The sequence below is a fragment of the Octopus sinensis genome, linkage group LG28 (genome assembly GCF_006345805.1).
Source record: "Octopus sinensis linkage group LG28, ASM634580v1, whole genome shotgun sequence".
NCBI lineage: Eukaryota > Metazoa > Mollusca > Cephalopoda > Octopoda > Octopodidae > Octopus > Octopus sinensis.
Genome location: NC_043024.1, coordinates 839,872 through 864,036, shown reverse-complemented (window position 1 = coordinate 864,036; position 24,165 = coordinate 839,872). Strand labels below are relative to the sequence as shown.

The 24,165-nt window shown below is 40.1% G+C and overlaps 1 protein-coding gene across 1 annotated transcript; it reads left to right on the top strand.

Moving 5' to 3' along the window:
- Window positions 1–1,003: 1,003 nt before the first annotated feature.
- LOC115225770 (H/ACA ribonucleoprotein complex subunit DKC1) lies at window positions 1,004–22,752 on the top strand. The gene is made up of 15 exons (XM_029796719.2): window positions 1,004–1,097; window positions 5,081–5,118; window positions 7,569–7,655; window positions 9,241–9,332; window positions 10,077–10,326; window positions 11,424–11,550; window positions 12,623–12,753; window positions 13,486–13,629; window positions 14,510–14,630; window positions 15,612–15,730; window positions 16,813–16,913; window positions 17,178–17,229; window positions 19,390–19,509; window positions 20,407–20,517; window positions 22,002–22,752. The coding sequence occupies exons 1-15, from the start codon at window positions 1,076–1,078 to the stop codon at window positions 22,062–22,064; spliced, it is 1,578 nt and encodes a 525-aa protein (XP_029652579.1). The 5' UTR covers window positions 1,004–1,075; the 3' UTR covers window positions 22,065–22,752.
- Window positions 22,753–24,165: the final 1,413 nt, after the last annotated feature.

The following is a 24,165-nucleotide window of genomic DNA, read 5'->3' as shown; positions in this document are numbered from 1 at the left end:
TCCACGTGACACCACTGCTATATGTGGTGGTGGTGATAGGGAAGAAAGATGTGATGGCCATGGTTGGAATACCTTTGAGCACAAGTCTGGTCAATCAGGACTGACTCAGAGGTTGCCTGTCCAAAGCATTTATCTAAACGTTTTCAGACTTTAAGTGAACCCATGTTCCATATGTTTTGGGCAATATAAAGCTTTCCTTTCGTTCCAAGTTACTCTGGGGGTTGGGTAACAAGTTTGCTTCCTAACCACATGGTCTCAGGTTCAGTCCCACTGTGTGTCACCTTGGGTAAGTGTCTTTTGCTATAGCCCCGGGCCGAGCAAAGATTTATTGAGTGAGTTTGGCAGACGGAGACAGAAAAAAAGCCCGACACATATGGAGACGAAGGCAAATAAAAATTGCATTACTTTCTGAATCACTCTTGTGTGTGTGTCCGTGTTTGTTCCCCACCACCGCCAGAAATCGGTGTTGGTTTGTTTACGTCTCCGTAGCTTAGCATTTCTGCACAAGAGAGATCGATTGAATAAGTACCACGTTTAAAAAAAATAATAAAAAGTGGGGGTCGATTCGTACGAGTATAATCCTTCAAGGCAGTGCCCCCAGCATGGCCGCAATTCAACGACTGAAACAAACCATGATAAAAAGATGTGTATCATATCCGATGCACCGACACCAGGGAAATATGTCCCGTATATCACCGGACAGAATGACAACATTTAACAGGCCAAGGTTTAAAATAACAGTAATACCTATTTCTTTACTACCCACAAGGGGCTAAACATAGAGAGAACAAACGGATTAAGTCGGTTATATCGACCCCGAAAGGATGAAAGGCAAAGTCGACCTCGGCGGAATTTGAACTCAGAACGTAGCGGCAGACGAAATACTGCCACGCATTTCGTCCGGCGTGCTAACGATTCTGCCGGTTCGCCAGAACGACCACATTAAACAGGCCTAGGGTTAAAATAACGTAATAACGTTGTTTATAGTGCGATTGGCCAATGAGCATCGCCGTTACAAGTCGGTTCGGCAGCGCAGCCCATCGCCCAAACACCACGTGGACCCAGCCAAGGCGTCATGTCTTCATCGACCCCGAAGAGTAAGTTGAGTTCCACCGGCTTCGCTTCTTATTTAAATGTCTTCCTTTTATCAATACTCTTAATCATTGCTTAATTAAGCCAACTACGATCGAATGTCTCTCTCCTTTATTTATGTTACTTGTGGCCATTCCCGTTGTTAATTCGATTGTTTATTTCCACAGAGCACTGCTCCAATTTATATACATCCATATACATACATATATACACACGCACACACGTGTGTATATGAATTTACACTTGTATACACACTCGATCTCCACGTGCTTACATTTCTTGCTTTCCATACGCAGACAGGCCTCATTATTTCAATAATTAGTGAACTGTAGTGTTAAAGACATTTACTAATTTAATTTATAATATTTGTGATATTACAGATGCATTTAGGCTTGTTTGTGTTATGTATATATATACACATATATATGTTAGAAGTATTGGGGGTGATGTACAGATTTAATACGTATGAAAGAAAAAAAGTGTTCAGAATGCTGGATGGTTGTAAAAATATATATTTATTTACATATCATATATTATTTCTTCATATTAGCGCTTTCAACTCCTGTAGTTTCATCAGAAAATGTATATATATATAGATAGATATATAGATATACACGCCTTGGTCACTCTTCGGCGTGGATTTTTTTTTTATCTCGTTTTAGTTTTAAAATTAATAAAAAAAGATTTTAATTATTGTTTGAATGATTATATAAATAATTACTGTCAATGTTAAAAAAGAAGAAAGTATTTTAGATGATCTACAAATTTATTTGATAAGGATTAGCAAAAAGGAAAAGATTTAAAGCTCTGTAGATGTGTTTTGAGATTTTCGCACCACCTGGGACAGGCGAAAGGCAGGAGACCTCTATAGACATATAACATTTCTATGAAGTATATTTTTAAGCAATCTGGAATTTCATGATGGGATTAACAAGTAGTGGGGTTTTTTTTTAAAGGTTTCCTTGGATCTTTGCCCTCTTTTTGCATGACCCATTATATATTGTATTTGTCCTCACCCCACAGCACTAATTACATTCTATGTCAGCCATAGTATCTGCCAGGGGACCCATCGCTATCTAAAATATATCGATTATAGCTAACAGAATTTTATATTAATACTTGGTAGGTATAGTGATGTGTGTGTAACAGTGAGTTGTCTCAAAAGGGGTCCCAACCACCGGCCGCACTAATAAAATAAAATTTTATTTCTATTTCATTGATTATCGCAGTGTGTAGGGATATTTTTGCAATATTTATTTATTATAAATGTAATAATTGAGTTATATATTATGCATTTATTGTGTTCTGCAATGTGATCCCCCGCTGTCCCCAGTGTTTTGCATGTAATCGGGGCCGTGGTGCAATGGTGCCAAAGGGATTGGGGGCCGCTACTCTAATACACCCATCAACGAAAACAAGGTTCTGTTAGTTTTGTGATTGTTGATTTTGTGTAATATTAACCTGAATCGGGGGGTCGACTTGGTTATCCACACCTCTTCCTTTTAACGTTGGACATCGGCATTTGTATATCCACGCACCTGCAAGAAAGGAAGACTACCTGATCGCCAAGAAAAACAGTCAAGTTTTTCTCAAATCTCACTAAGTTGGGCCGGGGGGGGGGGAGCTTTACACGATACACTCATAGATACTATGTAAAAGACGGGATGGTCACGGTTGGAGTCTTCCATCACTGGACTGTGTACAATAGCAGTGTTTGTATATGTCTAAAGTAATTTTTCTAAGTCTGTTTAAAAACCATCCCGGGCCGTATTTTGTGATTTCGCATTTGTCCTGGATGTGAAGTTTCGAAAAAAAAGTGACTTTCCCGAAGCGAATTCTAAAGAGAGAAAAAGAAAAACCTATAAATAAATAATTATTTAATGTTAAACTCCCGACTGTAGTAATAACCACTTTTTATCGGTTTTTATAAATTCGAAAATTACAGGCCCGAAACTCCGAGTAGTTTAAAAAAGGCGGCTAAATGTCGATAAGTAAATTCTTGATATATCGGTATGTCCTACGTGGATGGTACCGAGTCAGGGTCACAGCAATGCTTTACTGGTTCTGATTACCTAAGATTCCAACAAGAATTGTTGTAATGAGCCAACGAATGCCTCTACGTAGTCGCACACCCTGCTAGATATAGCAGCCAAAGTACCTGTAAATCACCTTATGGGGAAGGCATTGGATTATGTTAGTCATACAAACTTTTAAAGGACGGGAATGTGACAGTTGGAATTATAAGTTTGCTCGATCAGGGTTAATCCTGGGCCTAAGTTTTGGGAGTCACTATGAGGTTAATATGTCCTTAAGGAAAGGACGTTGGATAATGTAGAGTCATTCATAGCTCTCAAAAGTCAGGAGAGTCACGAATGGAAGAGTTTTTGTCATAGGTCTGCTTACATAAGATGTTGTTTAAAGGTAAAATAACATTGAGGAAATGCAGTCAATTAGCTAATTAGATCTTGCAATGTTTACCCGTGATTAGAACTAAATTATTGATCTCACTCTTGCAACCTGTGCTAAACATATGGACTCGTTGATGCAACAAACGATAAACAGTTGCCATTGACCTCGTTTCTGTCTTCATCGTCTGGTGAAAGCATATTTCTGGAATTGGAGTCTCTTACATTATCCACGTTGTGTTTAGCCCCTGGTCTGCTTTCAGCGAGCAAACCTATGATCAAAAGCAGGGCCAGATTAAGACCCACAGAGCACAAAGATTTTGGTGTCCCCATATATGTATGTAATTCAAACTATAAACAGTAATAAATCATAAAATATGTTTAATTTTCGAAATGAAACAAAGCTAAGAAGAGTAAGATGGACAATTATGTTTGTTTTTGTATCCATTTTGTTTATATTTGTAAAGATATCTCCTTTTTATTTTTTGATTGCAATGTCTTTGGCCATCCTCACTCTAACATCATGAACACTTCAAACTTATATTTTCAATCATATAAACCACTTTGAATATTATTTTAGCAAGTTTGAAGTGATTTCCTTTAACCATTTACCATTTCTCTGGTGTCCCCTCCTTCCCTTGATGTCTTAAGCACTTGCTTCTCTTGCTTAATGCTTAATCCAGCACTGATCGAAGATATTTCATTCATATGCTCCCTGTTTTGGTTTCAAATGTAATGGGCCAACCAAAGCCTTGTGAGTAGATTTGGCTGATGGAAACTGAACGAAGCCTGTTTTGTATGTGTCTCCTTGTCCTGACATAGAATGATAGTTGTCTATGCTGGCATGAGTTGGACAGTTTGATCAGAACTGCACTGGGTTGTGTTACTGTCATACAAGCAATGGCCTTCATTTCCAATATTTACTGGAAATGTGTCTGGCTTTGGGGAAATATTTGCTTGGAAACAGGTAAAAGTTGGCTACAAAATCTACCTCAATAAACTCCATCCAACCCACAACTCTGGCCTGTGCTGACGAGCTCTCTCGTTAACTCTTTAGCATTTCAATTACTCTGTCAAATGTAATCCTTATGTATTTGCATTGTTTTTAATTAATCAGTCATTATCGCATAGCTTTGAGATTTTGACAGTGATTGTTTATTTTTAGAATGACATTGTAGGATAAGTGTGACATACCAGATCTGACCAGTTTGAACAGGTAGAATATTTGGGTTGGATTTACCTGGTTTAATGGCTAAACGGTTAATCCATGTTCAATCAACTTTTTTGCCCATGGTTTCGGTTTGCCATCATCTCTGGCACCACCCACTCTTAAGCAAACTCTATCCCCTTTTATTCTTCCCTAAACCTTTCCCATCCAAGGGCCATCAACATTCAACCCAAACATCTCACCAAATTTCCACCGATTCCATTGCAATTTGTTTTGAATTAATCAAACATTATCTCCCAGCTTTTAAACTGTACTGAAAGAGAGAATTTGTTTAATTTGAAGGTTAAGTTCTACTTCTTTGGTGCCAAATTTTCACAACTTTCTCATTTTCCTATTTTTATTTTTATTCTTGCAGGTGACGAAAAAACAATGAAATCCAAAATGGATATTGCTGTAAGTATTGTTTTCTTTTTTTTTTTCCAATTCTTATTGCTAAGGTGGTGAGCTCAGAGAATCGTTAGCATCATTTTGTCAGTCTTCAGCAACTGACAAAAATGCTCAGCAACAACAACCCATAATCATTTTTAATGATTTTAGGTGCAGGTGTGGCTGTCTGGTTAAGAAGTTTGCTTCTCACTTCAGGAAAGGAAAAATCTGTATAAATATTTTAATTCAGTGTTATAATTTAATTAGTGTTATTGCAATTTGATAAAACATCAAAAGAGGTATTTATATTTATAGAGGTACTTATAGGAGTTAAATATTTATACAGATTTTTCCCTTCCTGAAATGTGTATGCGGTTTTTTTTGGTGCACTCTGTATGTATATATATATATATTATATATATATATATATATATAATATATATATATATATGCCAAGTAAAAAGCATTGGTGGTGGTGCCATATAGCACCAATGCTAGGTCCATGTAAAAGGCACTGGTGCCAAGTAAAAAGTACCCGGTCCACTCTGTAAAGTTGATGGCATTCGGGAAAGCATCCAGCTGCAGAAACCATGTCCCAACAGACAATGGATCTTGATGGCCTTAATCAGCTCCTGTCAAACTGTCTGATCCATGGCAGCATGGAAAACAGACGTTAAATGATTATGACGATATACATATTTGTGTGTGTGTTTGTAGAATGATTGTCACAGTCATACAAGGTGGCACGAAAAAGCACCATCCGTTCGTGGCCGTTGCCAGCCTCGCCTGGCACATAAAAAGCACCATCCGTTCGTGGCCGTTGCCAGCCTCGCCTGGCACATAAAAAGCACCATCCGTTCGTGGCCGTTGCCAGCCTCGCCTGGCACGTAAAAAGCACCATCCGTTCGTGGCCGTTGCCAGCCTCGCCTGGCACATAAAAAGCACCATCCGTCGTGGCCGTTGCCAGCCTCGCCTGGCACATAAAAAGCACCATCCGATCGTGGCCGTTGCCAGCCTCGCCTGGCACGTAAAAAGCACCATCCGTTCGTGGCCGTTGCCAGCCTCGCCTGGCACGTAAAAAGCACCATCCGTTCGTGACCGTTGCCAGCCTCGCCTGGCACGTAAAAAGCACCATCCGTTCGTGGCCGTTGCCAGCCTCGCCTGGCACGTAAAAAGCACCATCCGTTCGTGGCCGTTGCCAGCCTCGCCTGGCACATAAAAAGCACCATCCGTTCGTGGCCGTTGCCAGCCTCGCCTGGCACATAAAAAGCACCATCCGATCGTGGCCGTTGCCAGCCTCGCCTGGCACGTAAAAAGCACCATCCGTTCGTGGCCGTTGCCAGCCTCGCCTGGCACGTAAAAAGCACCATCCGTTCGTGACCGTTGCCAGCCTCGCCTGGCACGTAAAAAGCACCATCCGTTCGTGGCCGTTGCCAGCCTCGCCTGGCACATAAAAAGCACCATCCGTTCGTGGCCGTTGCCAGCCTCGCCTGGCACATAAAAAGCACCATCCGTTCGTGGCCGTTGCCAGCCTCGCCTGGCACGTAAAAAGCACCATCCGTTCGTGGCCGTTGCCAGCCTCGCCTGGCACATAAAAAGCACCATCCGTTCGTGGCCGTTGCCAGCCTCGCCTGGCACGTAAAAAGCACCATCCGTTCGTGGCCGTTGCCAGCCTCGCCTGGCACATAAAAAGCACCATCCGATCGTGGCCGTTTGCCAGACTCGTCTGGCACGTAAAAAGCACCATCCGATCGTGGCCGTTTGCCAGACTCGTCTGGCACGTAAAAAGCACCATCCGTTCGTGGCCGTTGCCAGCCTCGCCTGGCACATAAAAAGCACCATCCGTTCGTGGCCGTTGCCAGCCTCGCCTGGCACATAAAAAGCACCATCCGATCGTGGCCGTTTGCCAGACTCGTCTGGCACGTAAAAAGCACCCGCTACACTCACGGAGTGGTTAGCGTTAGGAAGGGCATCCAGCCGTAGAAACTCTGCCAGATCAGACTGGACCTGGTGCTACCTCCATGGCTTCCCAGACCCCAGTTGAACCATCCAACCTGTGCTAGCATGGAAAGCGGATGCTAAACGGTGATGATGATGATGACAAGCAGTGTCATTCATTTCCAGTATTCCGTAAGAACACATCTGGCCATGGAGGAAATATCACCTTGCTTGGCAACAGGTGTTGGGGCTGACCACAGGTGAGGGCATTTGGCAGTAGAAAACTCTGCATCGGTGGACATTAAAAACAGTGATGGTGTACAGAAACACATCCACCAACCCATATCATGTAAAAGAAAAAAAATGATGATATAAACAGTTTGCCAAGCTTGCTGTGTGTATTCGTTAAAGAGGGAGACTTGCAGTCCCCAGTTTCCTCTTTCTTCCCACCTTTTCTTTCTTGTTTTACTTTCTCTGTAGATGTGCTTTTTTTTTCCTTTTCTTTTTTGTTAATGCCTTTGCTTTTTTGTATTCTTCAGGAAATCCAGCACAATCAGTCTTTTGCATTAGCTCCATCAAAAGGTCTTCAGGAATTGGACACCTCAGATTGGCCCTTATTATTGAAGGTAAGTTGTAAATTTCTCTTTCCATCTCTCCCTTTGATATTCAAGGTCTTTTCAGCACCTCCCCCCCTTGTATGTGTTTGCCCCCCACACACACACACACACTGCCACTTTGTAACTTATTCTGGTTTGTTTACACCCTTGTAATTTAATGGTGTAGCAAAAAGAGACTGATAGAATAAGTACGTGGGTTGATTTGCGTTGCTAAACCCTTTAAAATGGTGCCCCAGCATGGTTGCCACCCAAACACTGAAACAAATCTCTCTATATATATAAAGCTGAAGTTGTCTGTGCGTGTAAGGTTTGGTAGCCTTCACCTAACACTATCTCCTCTGAGACCCTGCGGAGCAAGTTGACCAAAATTGAGAGTATGATAGAAGAAGGGTTGCTCTTCCTTCCGTAGAAGAAACAATTCAAATCAGACCATGTTAACACCAAAAATTATTTACATCAAAAAGGTGCTTTTTTTCTATGAAAATCCCTATTTTTTACGATTTTTTGACTGCTGTGTCACCATTTTTCAGTGTATTTCAACCAGAAAAATGTTCACTTAAAGAGAATAACAAGCTACATAATGCAAAATTTTTACTTTTCAAAAATTCCAATTCTAAAAGTCGAAACAAACCCGAGCAACGCTGGGCGATACTGCAAGTAACAGGTAAAAGATATTAAAAGAAGGGGCAGTAATATATGTAGATTCCAAAGGATCAAAGAAGGACCCCTATTTGTTATGAATGACCATGAGATTGCATTTAGAAAGTTCCCCACTGAGGCAAAAGCCCAGGGAAGGTTATTTATGGAAGGCCCCCAGTTGCCCATGCATACCAGCCTCTCCTCCACACCATCAATGTTATCCAAGGGGAAAAAGTCAAAGGGGCCAATACAACTTGGCACCAGTGACGTCACAACCCATTTCTACGACTGATTGGACTGGAGTAACGTGAAATAAAGTGTCTTGTTCAAGAGCACAACACACATAGCTGCAGGAGTGGCTGTGTGGTAAGTAGCTTGTTTACCAACCACATGGTTCCGGGTTCAGTCCCACTGCGTGGCACCTTGGGCAAGTGTCTTCTACTATAGCCTCGGGCCGACCAAAGCCTTGTGAGTGGATTTGGTAGACGGAAACTGAAAGAAGCCCGTCGTATATATGTATATATATATATGTGTGTGTGTGTGTGTGTTTGTCCCCCTAGCATTGCTTGACAACCGATGGTGGTGTGTTTACGTCCCCGTTACTTAGCAGTTCGGCAAAAGAGACCGATAGAATAAGTACTGGGCTTACAAAAGAATAAGTCCCGGGGTCGATTTGCTCAACTAAAGGCGGTGCTCCAGCATGGCCGCAGTCAAATGACTGAAACAAGTAAAAGAGTAAAGAGAGCCTCATCTGGGAATTGAACTCACTACCTCGTGATTGTAAGCCTGATGCTCTAACCACTGAGCCAAAGGGGTTAAGAACACTAATTTAACTGATTGTGATTAATAATTGAGACTTGGTGTCTCTAATGAAATTTCATTATTGAATTTTGTTTTTGTTTATTTTGTGTCATTCTCTTTAATTCTTATTTCGTCTCTGTTGTTCTTGTTGCAGAATTTTGACCGGTTAAATTTTCGTACAAATCACTTCACTCCAATTCCAAGTGGTTGCTCACCTCTCAAACGGCCCATAGCTGATTATGTTAGGTAAGTGCAACATTACAGCCTTGTTTTAACTCCTCCTCCCCTCCTCATACACACAAAATGCCATAAAAAAGGTAAACTTGAATTAATCATGCTTTATCCTGTAACTGCGACATTTCTCTGATGTGATTGTTTATTTTTAGATGCACAGGCATCATGACTACAATAAATATATTATAGAAATACAATATAGACGCAGGAGTGGCTGTGTGGTAAGTAGCTTGTTTACCAACCACATGGTTCCATGTTCAGTCCCACTGCGTGGCATCTTGGGCAAGTGTCTTCTGCTATAGCCCCGGGCTGACCAATGCCTTGTGAGTTGATTTGGTAGACGGAAACTGAAAGAAGCCTGTCGTATATATGTATATATATATATGTGTTTGTGTGTCTGTGTTTGTCCCCTAGCATTGCTTGACAACCGATGCTGGTGTGTTTATGTCCCTGTTACTTAGCGGTTTGGCAAAAGAGACTGATAGAATAAGTACTGGGCTTACAAAGAATAAGTCTCAGGTCGAGTTGCTCGATAAAAAGCGGTGCTCCAGCATGGCCGCAGTCAAATGACTGAAAGAAGTAAAAGAGTAAAAGAGTATAGTTGCAAGGGTGGAGAAACACTTTTGATTATGAGTTGGTTCAGTGATGGCTGACCAAGGGCTAAACTTTTCCTCCGTCTTCTTCGATCTTCACGCATTTGCTTATTGCTCCTGTTTCATCATTTTGTTGCATCTTTTATTTTATTTTTTTTTTTAGTGCTGGTTTTATGAATTTGGACAAACCAGCCAATCCATCGTCCCATGAAGTAGTGGCTTGGATAAAACGGGTTTTACGTGTCGAGAAAACAGGCCATGGTGGTACTCTTGATCCCAAAGTCACAGGTTGTCTTATTGTATGCATCGGACGAGCAACTCGTATTGTGAAATCTCAACAGGGTGCCGGGAAAGAATATGTTTGCATTTTCAAACTTCACAGTATCGTAAGAGAAGAGACAAAACTTCTTCAGGTGAGATCAAATTTTACGTAATCTGCTAATCATCATCATCATCATCGTTTAACATCCTCCTTCCATGCTGGCATGGGTTGGATGGTCTGACAGGAGCTTGGACCAGACTTCTGTGTCTGTTTTGGCAGGGTTTTTACAGCTGGATGCCCTTCTAAATTTTGACAACAGTGTGGATTGGTTGCTTTTTAAGTGGCACCTGCACTGACAGGGTCACCAAGTAACTTTGCCAGATAAGGAATCTTTGAGGGGGGGGGGTCATTGGAGGAGGTGTTCTTGTGTCAGATGCTGAGGGGTTAGAGTGTGACAGAGAGACAGGAACAGGGGTCTTGCTGTAGAGGAGGTACATGGTTACCCAGCCAGAGAGAGAGACAGTTGTGTGGTTAAGAAGTTCAGCCTGCAACAAAATGGGTTCTAAGTTCAATCCAACCACATGGCACTTTTGGCACGTCTCTTGGACTGTAGACTTGAGTTGGCCAATTCTTTGTTAGTGAAATTTCATGTGGAAATGGTATAAAAGCTTGTTGTATATTCTTATATCCTGCATGTCTGCCTCAGTCCTGCTGCACAGCACCTTGAGCAAATGTGTTCTATTAGAGCTATGGGCTGACCACCATCATCGTCATTTAACGTCCACTTTCCATGCTGGCATGGATGAAGATGGTTTGACTGGAACTGATAAGCCAGAAAGCCAGAGATCTGTACCAAAATTATTTTCTTGTTACAAAGAGAACAAGAAAATAATTTTGTGAGAATTGGAAAGTTGCTAAGTTTCTCTAAATTACTTTTTATGTTTGACCCTTCAGCATTTAAACCAGCCCTGTCCTGCTGAAGTATTCTGTCTTTTGTTCACATAAACCATGTTTGGCCCTCTCAATGCCTGACAATGTCTTTCTAAAACAAAATAATCATATTGAAATCTTGTATCGATGAGATATTGCATGATTAACGCAAAATGATGTGAATAAATAAGCGTCAGATTTGGCAAAAGAATCTGAATGCCGAAAGGGTTAAGAATTGTTATTTGTTGGGATATTTTGCAATTGAAATGTATTTTTATATTTCTCTTTTTTTAATTTTTTAATTTTTTTTTTCTTTAGTGCCTGGAACGACTAACGGGAGCCTTGTTTCAACGCCCTCCCCTTATTTCTGCAGTTAAGCGACAACTTCGGATTCGGACAGTCTACCAGTGTAAATTGCTTGAATATGATGCTGACAATACCCTCGGTAAGAATGTTTTGATGTTGTTGTCACTAATTTTGGACTTAATGTACTGCAAATGACACAAACTGTTGAACTTGGAAGCAGCAAAAGAATTCTGACAAATTCCTTCATCGGCTCCAAAGATTTTCTAAAGCCCAACAAATTAGTGTTATTTAATCTTATTATAGTGATCATGTCCTCCTCGTATCCAGGGCTCCACCCACATTTAAATCATCATCATCATCCTTTATTGTCCGTTTTCCATGCTGGCATGGGTTGGACAGTTCGACCAGAGCTTGCAAGCCAGAGAGCTGCACCAGGTTCCAGCTTGATTTGGCCTCGTGTCTACAGCTGGATGCCCTTCCTAAAGCCAACCACTTTACAAGAGTGCTGGGTGCTTTCTATGTGGCACTGGCACGGGGCTCTTGGAGGCCAATTCTCTTCATAAACTGCATCAATAAATTGTTTTCCTTTTTTTTTTTCACTGATCAAAACATGAATGCAATAACACCACTCTTACCCAGAATCAGTGAATCCCAACATGACTTATGTTGCTGGTGTTTACAGCTAATGTTGAACTCTAAATATTACTCCTAATCCAAGCTCTAATCAATCAATCAATAAATCATCATCGTTCAACGTCTGCTTTCCATGCTAGCATGGGTTGGACGATTTGACTGAGGTCTGGCGAACCAGACTCCAATGTGATCTGGCAGAGTTTCTACAGCTGGATGCCCTTCCTAACGCCAACCACTCCGAGAGTGTAGTGGGTGCTTTTTATGTGCCACCGGTACTGTCAATGACCTCGCTCGAATCTTTTTACACATGTCACCATCTGAATGCTAAAGAGTTAATCCTTTAGCATTTAAACCAGTCATATCCGGTCAAAATATTCTACCTGTTTCATGTCCAAACTGGCCAGATCTGGTCTCTTGCACCAACACTAGAATATCGTTCTAAAAATAGACAATTACGTTATTGAAATCTCATAGTTATGAGATGATGCATGATTAGTGTGACTTAATAAGCATTACATTTGACAGAATTATCTAAATGCTAAAGGATTAATTGTTGTTTTGTATAATTTAATTTGCAGGGATATTTTGGGTGAGCTGTGAAGCCGGAACTTACATCCGTACCATGTGCGTTCACTTGGGACTCATGCTTGGTGTTGGTGGTCAAATGCAAGAATTACGAAGAGTGCGGTCTGGGATCCAATCAGAAAAGGTCATTTGCTCTCCTTCTTTCACTCTCACATCCACACATTCTCCTCTAACTACTCTGACCTGGAGAAGTAGCATCTGTCAGGGGTAACATTCCATCTCAACACAGGGACACAAAAATACCCGTGGATGGTGTCAGGGTGTGCAGTCAAACCACTGAGAATGAGGAGTGCCCTGGCTGTTGTTGCTGGAAGGGCACAAAGCTTCAAGACCATGTGAGGTCTTGGATAGGAAGTTAGAAATACCATTGACAATGTGTGTGTGTGGCTATTATTTTCACTGTTTGAAAACTTGATTTTTGTGACCTTTTCCTAATCATAAGGTCTCTGGTTCAATCCCATTGCTCAGTGGCTTGGGCAAGTGTCTTCTGCTACTCTAGCCCCAAGCCAACCAAAACTTTCTCAGTCTATTTGACAAATGCGAACTGAAAGAAGCCTCTCATGTGTATGTATGTATATGCCTGTGTGTGTCCTAATTGCTATAAAAGTGAGGTTGGAAAAACATGCCTGGTCCTGGTAAAATCTGACCCTGCTTGCCAATAGGTGAGAGTTGGTGACAGGATGGACATCTGGTTGTAGAGAATCTTTGTAAGAAATTCTGTTTGAGTCCTGCAAACCTGGAAGAGTGGGCATTGAGTGATAGCAATGCATATATGAAGGTATTAGGATGTTTAAAAGAAGAAGGAAAAAAAAAAAGAAATATTTAAAAAACTGCTTTGCTTTTTTTTCCTTGACAGGATGGTTTGGTCACACTGCACGATGTCATGGATGCCCAGTGGGTTTACGATCACCACAAAGACGAGGCTTATTTGCGGAGGGTCATAAAACCTCTTGAAGCTTTGCTTGTTTTACACAAGAGAATCATTGTGAAAGATTCTGCCGTATGTATTCTTTGTTCATTTTATACCTATTTCTTTATTACCCACAAGGGGCTAAACATAGAGGGGACAGACATAGGCATTAAGTAGATTACATCGACCCCAGTGAGTAACTGGTACTTAATTTATCGACCCCGAAAGGATGAAAGGCAAAGTCGACCTCGGCGGAATTTGAACTCAGAATGCAACGACAGACGAAATACCGCTAAGCATTTCGCCCGGCGCGCTAACATTTCTGCCAACTCACCTTTCATTTTATACCGGTTGTTGATATTTCAGGCAATAAAGCCTTAGATTAATGTATTACAGTATTTAATTGTAATAAACTAATGTACAGCATCTTATAATAATTCTGCTTGTTATTCTGTTGCTTTGCCTGGTGGTGGCGTCACCTTGGCAGAATTTGAGCCCAGAATGTTAAGATGCATGAAATGCTTCTGAGCCTTTGGCCTGATCTGCTAACGATTCTGCCAGGTTGATGCCAACAACAATAATATTGATTTCTAACCTATGGAAGATTTTAATTTAGAGCCGTTTGAAACAGGAATTTTGTATCACAGAACCAGGGATAGTTTCAGACATGTTGGTATCAAAGGGATTTAAACAGGGTAGAATTTGGACAAAACAGTGAAAAGTAACATCTTAATTTGCCTTAATCAAGACAAGGTCACATCGGTGTATGAGAATGTGCAGGTATTTTTCTGTTTTTTTTAGATTTAGTGGCTATTCTGACCTTCTCACAAGTAGGGACCAGTTTTCAAAGCAGATTGGCCAGTGTTGTGGACTATTATGTTAGGGGAATGGAAGGAGGGTATCAAACAAGAGGATATAAATTTCTTGATTAAATGGTAATAATATTGGTTCTCTGACTTCTTCTCTTTAGGTAAATGCTGTGTGTTACGGCGCCAAAATCATGTTACCAGGAGTTCTCCGCTACGATGATGGCATTGAAATCAACCAGGAAATTGTGATAGTCACTACCAAAGGAGAAGCTGTCTGCATCGGTGAGTTCTCTCAATTGTCTGTGCAAGGAATTTAGTTGTTGGCCCCTGTGTGTTTGGGTCCATAAATAATTATCTGTTCCACTTTGTGTATTTTGGAAAATTAGCCACTCTTTTTATGTAAGGTCAGTTAACTGTGATTTAGATATTGCCATCATCATTCAAGCAGTGTTGGGAGACAATGACACACAGACACACTTATACGGGGCTGGTTTTAAGCCAATTAGAAAGATTTGTTCTTTGCCACCAGCTCAGTCTTGGTGTAGCAGGCAGAGATTGGTGCCTTCCTCAACTGCCCTCCCCTCCTTACACACACACAGAGTAATGAGTAATCCACGGGATTAAAATGAGGAGAATTAGGAGGCAAGAAACTGAGCCTGGTGAAATTCTCTGCCGTCCACTTTTAGCACTTGCTGGAGATATGGCAAGGGGCCAGACCCTGTTACTACACATATGCTTTCCAGCAGCTTCACAAAGCTTAAGGCCCAGTTGAAAGATGTGGGACAGCATGACATCACCCTCACTGGAGACACACCCAGGGACCACCACAGGTTGAGAGAACTTGGTTTTCATGATGTGCATGTCACATTTTACAGCCCTTAAGGTATTCACACAGCACTGGGCACCGGACATAATGTCACCATTTTGATACCCAACACAAATCCTCATGATACAAGTAACTCTTTTCCAATATTCCGATGGCTTCGTCCTCCATATCAATTCTTCCTTTCGCTTTCGTCTTTATGTTTTCCAGTGCTTTTTGGCTGTTCTTGGGAAAAACAGACACAAATAAATGATCAGGTTTAGCCCCAAAACCCTGCAAAGTTGAATCAAACTATGAACTTCGTGATTATGAAGCCAGTTCATTGTTGCCGTTTGCACCAAAAATGATATTTACAGAAATACAATTATCACCATAATTTACTTCAAAAATTGAATTTTAAAAATATTTGTTTCGTTTCCGTTCTTTCTTCTTTTCTCTAGCCATTGCCCTGATGACGACGACTGTTATCGCAAGTTGTGATCATGGAATTGTTGCTAAAATAAAGAGGGTTATAATGGAACGAGATACTTACCCAAGAAAGTGGGGTCTTGGACAAAAAGTACGTATAACTTTATTGCTATTATATTGTTGTTGCTGTTAGCTGTCTTTGTAAAAATGAAATCATTCTGATTAATAGCTTGGCCTCTTTACATATATATATATATATATATGTGTGTGTGTGTGTGTATGTATATGACGAATGATATATTTACTTGGACCTGTTGTTTAATTGTGTTTATTTATGTATTTTTACACATGTAAAAGTATATACACTCTGCTTATGTATGTATATATATGTATATGGATAGTTGTTCCTATTTTTATATATATTAAATTATACATGTATCCTGTTTCATGTATTAATATTTTTAAAGTTCTTTATAATCTCTGATTATGGTTATATATATAAGTACCCTATTTTTAAATGCCTACAACCTCAATATAATTGACAACTATAGGCAATAAAAATAAAAATAACTACTTTTAATCATAGGCTGAAACAGCTGTAAGGAGTGATTTTAATGATTTCAATAATTTATATTATGATTTTTATAATTTGTATTCTTATCTTATATGTATTGAATTATAAGATAAATATGTATGCTATTAAGGTTCTTATTTTGTTATATGAATAAATAATTCAACATTCTAATATCCGAAAGTTGATGAACAAAGTAATTGTTTCTCCATTTTCTTCTTTGTATTATAAATTTACGATTCTGCTCACAAGGCTTTGGTTTGCAAAAGGCCACAGAAGAAGACGTTTTGCTTAGTCAGATATGGTCACCATCTTTATCCCTTTAGCATTTAAACAGGCCATATTTGGCCAAAATAATCTACTTGTTTTATCTTCAAACTAACCAGATCTGGCCTTTCACACTTAAGCTATAGTATTATTCTAAAAATATACAATCACGTCATTGAAATCTCAAAGCTACGAGATAATGCATGATTAATTCAATTCAATGTGAATAAATAAGCATTATATTTAACAGTAATCTGAATGCTGAAGGGTTAGCCATAATCTGTAATTGTTGAAAATCTCAAAGGTTCTCAGAAACAAGTTGGTAAACCCTTGATGAAATGATAATGTAACACAAAGCACAAACGATTTCATTCCTTCTTTTCCTATTTCTCCAGGCAATTGCAAAGAAACTCATGATTTCCCAAGGTTTACTCGATAAATATGGTAAACGGAATTCTAGTACACCAGCAGATTGGGATGAAAACAAAGATACACTGTGAGTTAAAACCTTCATCTTTTGTCTTCCTTTCTGATTCCCAGCCCTTTGCCATCTGCTCCCTTACAAAAAGATCACAAAACATCCAATATGTCCCCAGTTTCTCCCTTTTGCTGTTCTTTAAAAGGGGAGGCAAGATGTCTATATGGGGATTTATTTACTCATATAGACAGATGGGGGGGTCAGTGAGAGCTCTCACCCTCTGAAGGGATTCTGATGTGAGAGAAAAGGACTAACGGTACATTTTTTTTTATCTTGTTGCAGGCAGAAGTTAATTAAAACTGAACCACCATCAACTGATGGAAAAGCAATGAAAGTAAGTATTATTATTATTATTATTATTATTATTATTACTATTATTGTCGTCATCGTCACTATTATTATTGAGTGAAAGAGCAGTTCATGCCATTAAAGTGACACGGGTAAAATATACAAAGCCCAGTATACTCATCATAACTACCCGTCTGATAAGGGTACACCAGGCACATGCATCACAACCATATGTGCGCGATATGGTGATCTCATTAAGATAAACAGCGCATGACCTTGCAGGTGGGGCCCAGTTAGAATTTTGTTCTGGTCGAGTAAGCCATCCTGCTCAAAAGGTCCCTGAATAAGGGTTGTTTAAGGATGTTGAATGAAACACCCATGTTTCCAGAGGTGAATTATTCAAACCCTAAAGAATCCCTCTCGACACATGGCTATGATGCTCCCTCTACTTCTACTCGTGATCAGAGATGCACATAACGTCAGCCACTAAGGGACATAGTCAATTGGTTAAGGTCAAACAACTGACAAGCAAATCTGTGGTATTGAGCAGAATATTTGCTGTTGTGGTATTGAGCAGAATTATTATTATTATTACTATTACTATTATTATTATTACCATTATTATTATTATTATTGCTATTACTATTATTATTATTACTGTTATTATTATCATTATTATTATTGAGGGCACATGGCCTAGTAGTTAGGGTGTTCCACTCTTGATTGTGAAATCATGCTTTCAATTCCTAGACTGGGTGGTGTGTTGTTTTTATTGAGCAAAACACTTCATCTTGCATTGTTCTGCATCACTTCAACACCTGATGCTTGTTACACTGTGTTACCTGATCAGGCAGTGTCAGTTGGATGGAGGCAGGTGAGCTAATGTCCAGCACATACATTTGATCCCTATAAACAAATCATTTGTGCAGGTCATTCGGCAAAAAAGCCGAACTCTCTTACGTCGTCTTCAAGAGAAGAGTCCACCATCATCTTCGCTGCTGCTAAGGGAGTTGGCTGGCAAAATGCTTAGCAGTACATAGTCCGTCTTCAGCTTTTGTGTTCAAATTCTGCTGAGATCAACTTTGCCTTTCATCCTCTTGGGGTCAATAAATTAAGTACCAGTTGAACACTGGAAGCCATGCCGTGAGACTGAACCGGAATCCTTCCCTCTGTGCAATTTCTCTATTACTCAGCAGCAACATACCAATTTAACTTGGTGACTCTACCTCAGATTTGCTGAAACACAAAGCACAAGTCTAGAAGTAAATATACAAATATTGACAGCTTGTTGAGACCGGATTACCTGGATTCTCACGTCTATCACTGGATATATTTGTTAACCTGGGGTATCTGCCTGTACAGGGAGCTTATTAAGGGTTTTGCTTGGATTATGAATCCCTTTTTTCTTTTGATGTGTGTATATCAGTGTCTGTAAGTGGGTGGGTGTGTGTGTCTTTCTCCTTACATATATATCTGTGTGCATATATAGATACAGGTGTGGTAAGAAGCTTACTTCCGAACTGCATGGTTCCAGGTTCCAGTCTCACTGTGTGGCATCTTGGGCAAGTCTTCTAGTGTTGCCATGGGCCAACCAAATCCTCAAGTGGATTTGGTTAATAGAAACTGAAAGAGGCCAGTCGTGTGTCTTTGTGTCTGTTTGTAGCCCATCACCACTTGGCAACCAGTGTTGGTTTGTTTATGTCCCCGTAACTTAGTGTTTGGTAAAAACTGCCAATAAAATAAACACCATTCTTTAAAAATAAAACAAGTACTCAGGTCGCTTCATTTGAGTGAAAATTTTCGAGGTGTTGCCCCAGAATGGGCTGCAGTCAAATGACTGAAACAAGTTAAAATTAAAAGATAGAAGGTATGTGTGTGTGTTCTTTCTAGCAGGTTGAGCAACCTCATAGAAGATCCCATCCCTTGTTAGCTGGTGTCTTTGTCTTGTTTAGCCCTAGGTCAATACACTTTTGATCAAAAGCATTCCAGTTGGGATCAGCCAGTCTTTGTTCCCCTCTCAGTGTATTGTACCTTGGACTACATTATGAAATATGTCCTTCATTTTAAGATAAGAGGAAGGTATTTGACTGCTATCTCTAGCATATGCAAACTCTGTAGATGTCAACTATGTTTCACGGTTAGAAATGTGTGTTTTGCCCTTTTCCAAACCATTTCTTCATGCTGTCCGTGTTTTCTGCTTGTTTAGCGGAAACATGAACCAAGCAGCAGTTCCAATGAAGAACCAGCAGCAGCGGAAGGTTCCGGAAAGAAAGAGAAGAAGAAGAAGAAAAAGAAGAAAACCGATGACGAAGAGGAAGTAAAAGAGGTAAGAAGTCACTGCTGTTGTTGTTGTTAGAAGGGGGAGGGACAATTGAAATGACTTGCAGTTATTAGTTGTTCTTTTACATTCTGAGTTTAAATCCTTAAATAGCTTTTTTGTCCTCCAGTAAAATGAGAACCAACCAAGTACTGGAACAAAAAATAAATTGCCTGGGCTCACCTGACAGAATCGGTAGTGCACCGGGCAAACTGTGTAGCGGCTTTACATCTATCTTTACACTGTGAGTTCAAATCCCACAGAGATCAACTCCACCTTCTCACCCTTTTGGGGTCAATAAAATAATTACCAGTTGAGCACTGGAAGAAATGTAATTAGTAATTAATTACCCCCTGCCCCTAAATTGCTAGCCTAATGCCAAAATTATTATTATTATTATTCATCGTTTAATGTCCGCTTTCCATGTTAGCATGGGTTGGACGATTTGACTGTGGGCTGGCGAACCAGATGGCTGCCTCAGGCTCCAATCTGATCTGGCAGAGTTTCTACAGCTGGATGCCCTTGCTAATGCCAACCACTCCGAGAGTGTAGTGGGTGCTTTTATGTGCCACCAGCATGAGGCCCAGTCAGGCGGTGCTGGCAACAGCCACACCCAAATGGTGTTTTTTACATACCACCTGCACAGGAGCCAGTCCAATGGCACTGACAATGACCTCGCTCGAATGTTTTTTCATGTGCCACCGACTCAAGTGCTAGTAAGGCGATGCTGGTAATGATCACGCTCGAATGAAGCTTTCTAGTGCCACCGGCACAGAAGCCAGTTAGCCACTCTGGCAACGATCACGCTCAGATGGTGCTCTTAGCCCTCAAGTAGCACAGATGCCAGTCATTGTATGTACTTGGTCTTTTTTTGAACAATTTGTCCATGTTTTTCTGCTTGTTCAGGCCAAAAAAGAAGCTGGCAGCAGTTCCGAGGATGACGCAACACAGAGTTCTGCGAAGAAAGAAAAGAAGAAAAAGAAAAAGAAGAAAACTGATGATGAAGGAGAAGAAGAGGTAAGGGGCCACTCCATTGTTGTTATTGTACGAAGGTCACAAGACAAAAATAATACGAATGAAAATTGCGTGGCTGTGTGGTAAGAAGTCTGCTTCCCAGCCACATGGCTCCAGGATCAGTCCCACTGCATGGCACCTTGGGACAGCCAAAGCCCTGTAAGTGGATTTGGTAGATGGAAACTGTAAAACAGTTTTACACACACACACACACATATCATCATCAGTTATTGTCCTTTGTCCATGCTGGCATGGGTTGGACGGTTCAACCAGAGCTGGCAAGCTGGACAGCTGCACCAGGTTCCAGTCTAATTTGGCTTGGTTTCTACAACTGGATGCCCTTCCTAGTGCCAACCACTTTACAGAGTGTGTTCGGTGCTCTTACATGGCACCAGCACAGGCCTCTTGCAGGCCAATCCCCTTCCCCAAGGGGATGGGGCTGCCTTAACACTTCGTACATGTGTGTGTGCGCTTGTCTCACACCATCATTTGACAGCTGGTGTTGGTACATTTACATCCCCATAACTTAAGCAGCTTGGCAAAAGAGACCAACAGAATAAGTGTGAAGTTTTTTTTTTAAAGAAAAAGAAGTCCTGGGATCAGTTCATTCAACTAAAACTTCTTCAAGGCACTGGATGCCCTTCCTAACGCCAACCATTTCAAGAGTATAGAGAGTGCTTTTTGTGTCACCAACACGGGTCCCTTTTGCATGTCACTGGTACAACAATGATTTCACTTGGCTCCACACATCTTCTCCAGCAAATTGCCAAAGGTCTCGATCACTTGTTATCACCTCTGTGAGACCCAACATCCAAAGCTTCTGTTTCACCACCTCGCTCCATGTCTTCCTGGGTCCACCTCTTCCACAGGTTCCCTCCACAGTTAAAGATCAGCACTTCTTTATGCAGCTGTCCTCGTCACTATTCAACCTCTCCCACCTACAATGCCATCCTAAAAATAAACAAACTTCATTGAAATCTGAATACAAAAAGATGGTGCATGAGTAATTAAAAACAATGTGACTAAATAACCATTACATTAGAACAATCTGAATGCTTAAGGGTAAAGACAGTATGGTGCAATTTGAAGGTGATTTGGTTGCTATTTCTTGCAGTCTCCTGGTTTGTTGCAATTAGCTGTCCATTCCTTGCAAGATCTTTGACCAAAGACATTCTAAATATGATTTTCTCCATTTTTCTTCTCAGGTTTCATTAACAATTGAGGGAAATTTGGTTGCTATTCTTAGCAGTCTTCTTCGCTGATATATTTCCCCTTTAAATCTTAATGCTGGGAAGTGAATTTATAAAGAAAAACCAAACATCTCCCCTTAACAAAAATAATTTGACAGCAAATTTCTTGTCTCGGAGCTTCTCCTTATGAAACAGATTTTCTGCAGAATTTTTGCTTTTGATAGAATTTTTCTGTCTTCCTTTCTCTTTGTCTTTTTCATAACTCAAGTCTTTAAAATATTTTCCAAATATTTCTAGGGTGAAAAGAAGAAGAAGAAGAAGAAAAAGAAGAAGAAGGAAGGCAAAGACGACGATGACTAAATAATATATATGTATATATGAGAAGTACACATAGCAAATTAGGGAGAAGCACACCAAGGTAAGGTGGAAAAGGCTGATCCGGTTCAGCAGGGAAGTCCATTCCTCCATTCCTGCAAATCTGACTTAGCCTGGTTCATTCCTCAGTGGCCCCCACTTCTAATTTACTAAAGGCCCTCAAAGGCCTTTGTAATATTGTTGGATTACAAATAGCATAGACTTCTGTGTACTTCTCAGACTGGCTTACTTAAAGGCACTATTCTGCTATATATATATATATATGTATATATATATAATATATGTGTGTGTGTGTGTATATATATATATATATATATATATTTATATATAATATATATATAATGTGTGTGTATATATATATAATGTGTATGTGTGTGTAATATATGTATACATGTATGTTTGTGTGTGTGTGTGTGTATATATATATAATATATATATTTGCTTTTCCATCAATGTAAACTTACAAAAGACCTATTGAGATCATTTTTCTGTTACATTTAATTCTTTCATAGAATTTTACACTCAATATTTGTTCTTCAACAAATCATGGACTCCAATGGTTTTCATTGACATTAAAAAGACAATACCTTTTCTTCACACCTTCTTGCATCATATTACAGCTGGTCATTGTTATAACTTTACATCAATGGACACAATAAATCATTTTGAATTTTCCTTTTTCTTTAAAAAAAAAAGATCTTCAGGTGTTATGTTTGGGTTTTGGGGACAATTTGAGCCTTAATTGGTTGGAGAAGTAAAACAATTGTATCTTGTTTTGTGGATTTATGGATTGATCTGCATGGAAACGTGTTAAGGGACGTGGGCAACTTAAAGATAATTTGTGAGAGGCTGTTTGTAAAATTTTCATCATCATCATCGTCATTACTTAACGATCATTTTCCATCCTGGCATGGGTTGGACAGTTTGACAGGAGCTGAGAAGCTGGATGACTGCCGAGCTCCAATTTCTGCTTTGGCTGGTTTCTACAGCTAGATGCTCTTCCAAACAATAATATTCATAGCAAACATTATATGCACACAGAGGCAGCCAGGCCAATGGCACAGAGAACACCCAGTACATTTTGTATAAGGGGTTGTCCTTAGGAAGGGTCATCCAGCCATAGAAACGAAGCTAAAACTGACAACTGGAGCCTGACGCAGCTCTCCAGTCAAATAGTCTAACCCATGCCAGCATGGAAAATGGGCATTAAATGGTGATGGTGGGGGTTATGTTGAGGTACACTCAGACAGAGGTTGGTGAACAAATGAAAGAAAATCACATAAAACATCTGTGGAATTCTCTGGAAGTATTTTCACCATAACAAGATGATTGGCAAATCCAAAATGGCTTTTTATGTATTTTGTTTGTTTCATGTCTCATTTCAATCAAAATGCTGGTTAAATAAAGGCCTTGTTGTGCTTACAAGATAAAAAGAGTGTCTTGCACAAGCTGGTTGATGAAGCAAGTCAAAAGGTGAGAATCCCTGCATATAGACGGAGCTTGATGGCTTTGTATAGACAGAAATTTCTACACAGATTAGGACCTGTACAAATCAATGCCACTTCTCCAGAAACTAAAGAAGATTCTATTTATTTGCCATTCTTCACTAACATTTTGTGTCATCATCATCATCATCATCGTTTAATGTCTGCCTTCCATGCTGGCATGGGTTGGATGGTTTGACAGGAGTTGGCCAGGTAGAAGACTGCACCAGGCTTCTCTCTATTTTGACACAGGTTTTACATAAGTGCACAAAGACCTAACTCAAGAACCGAACTCTGATGTGGACCAACTTTGGGATTCTTCAAATTGTGGAAGCTTTCTCTTTGCAAAGTAATTTACATATTCCTAAAAAAAAGACAAAACAATGGTTTGATTCCAGATTCTCAATATGTTTTGTCATCCATTACACATTGTTATCAAATGTTTCACTGGGAGATTTTTTTTCTTCATTCAAAGGCTATTATGATGCAAAGCGCATTGTGACCAGCGATATGTAACAACATCCGATAGTCTGGTCAATCACATGATAATATATAAATTATTTTTAGGGTTCATTTTATTATTCAGGACACCAAGTGAGAGT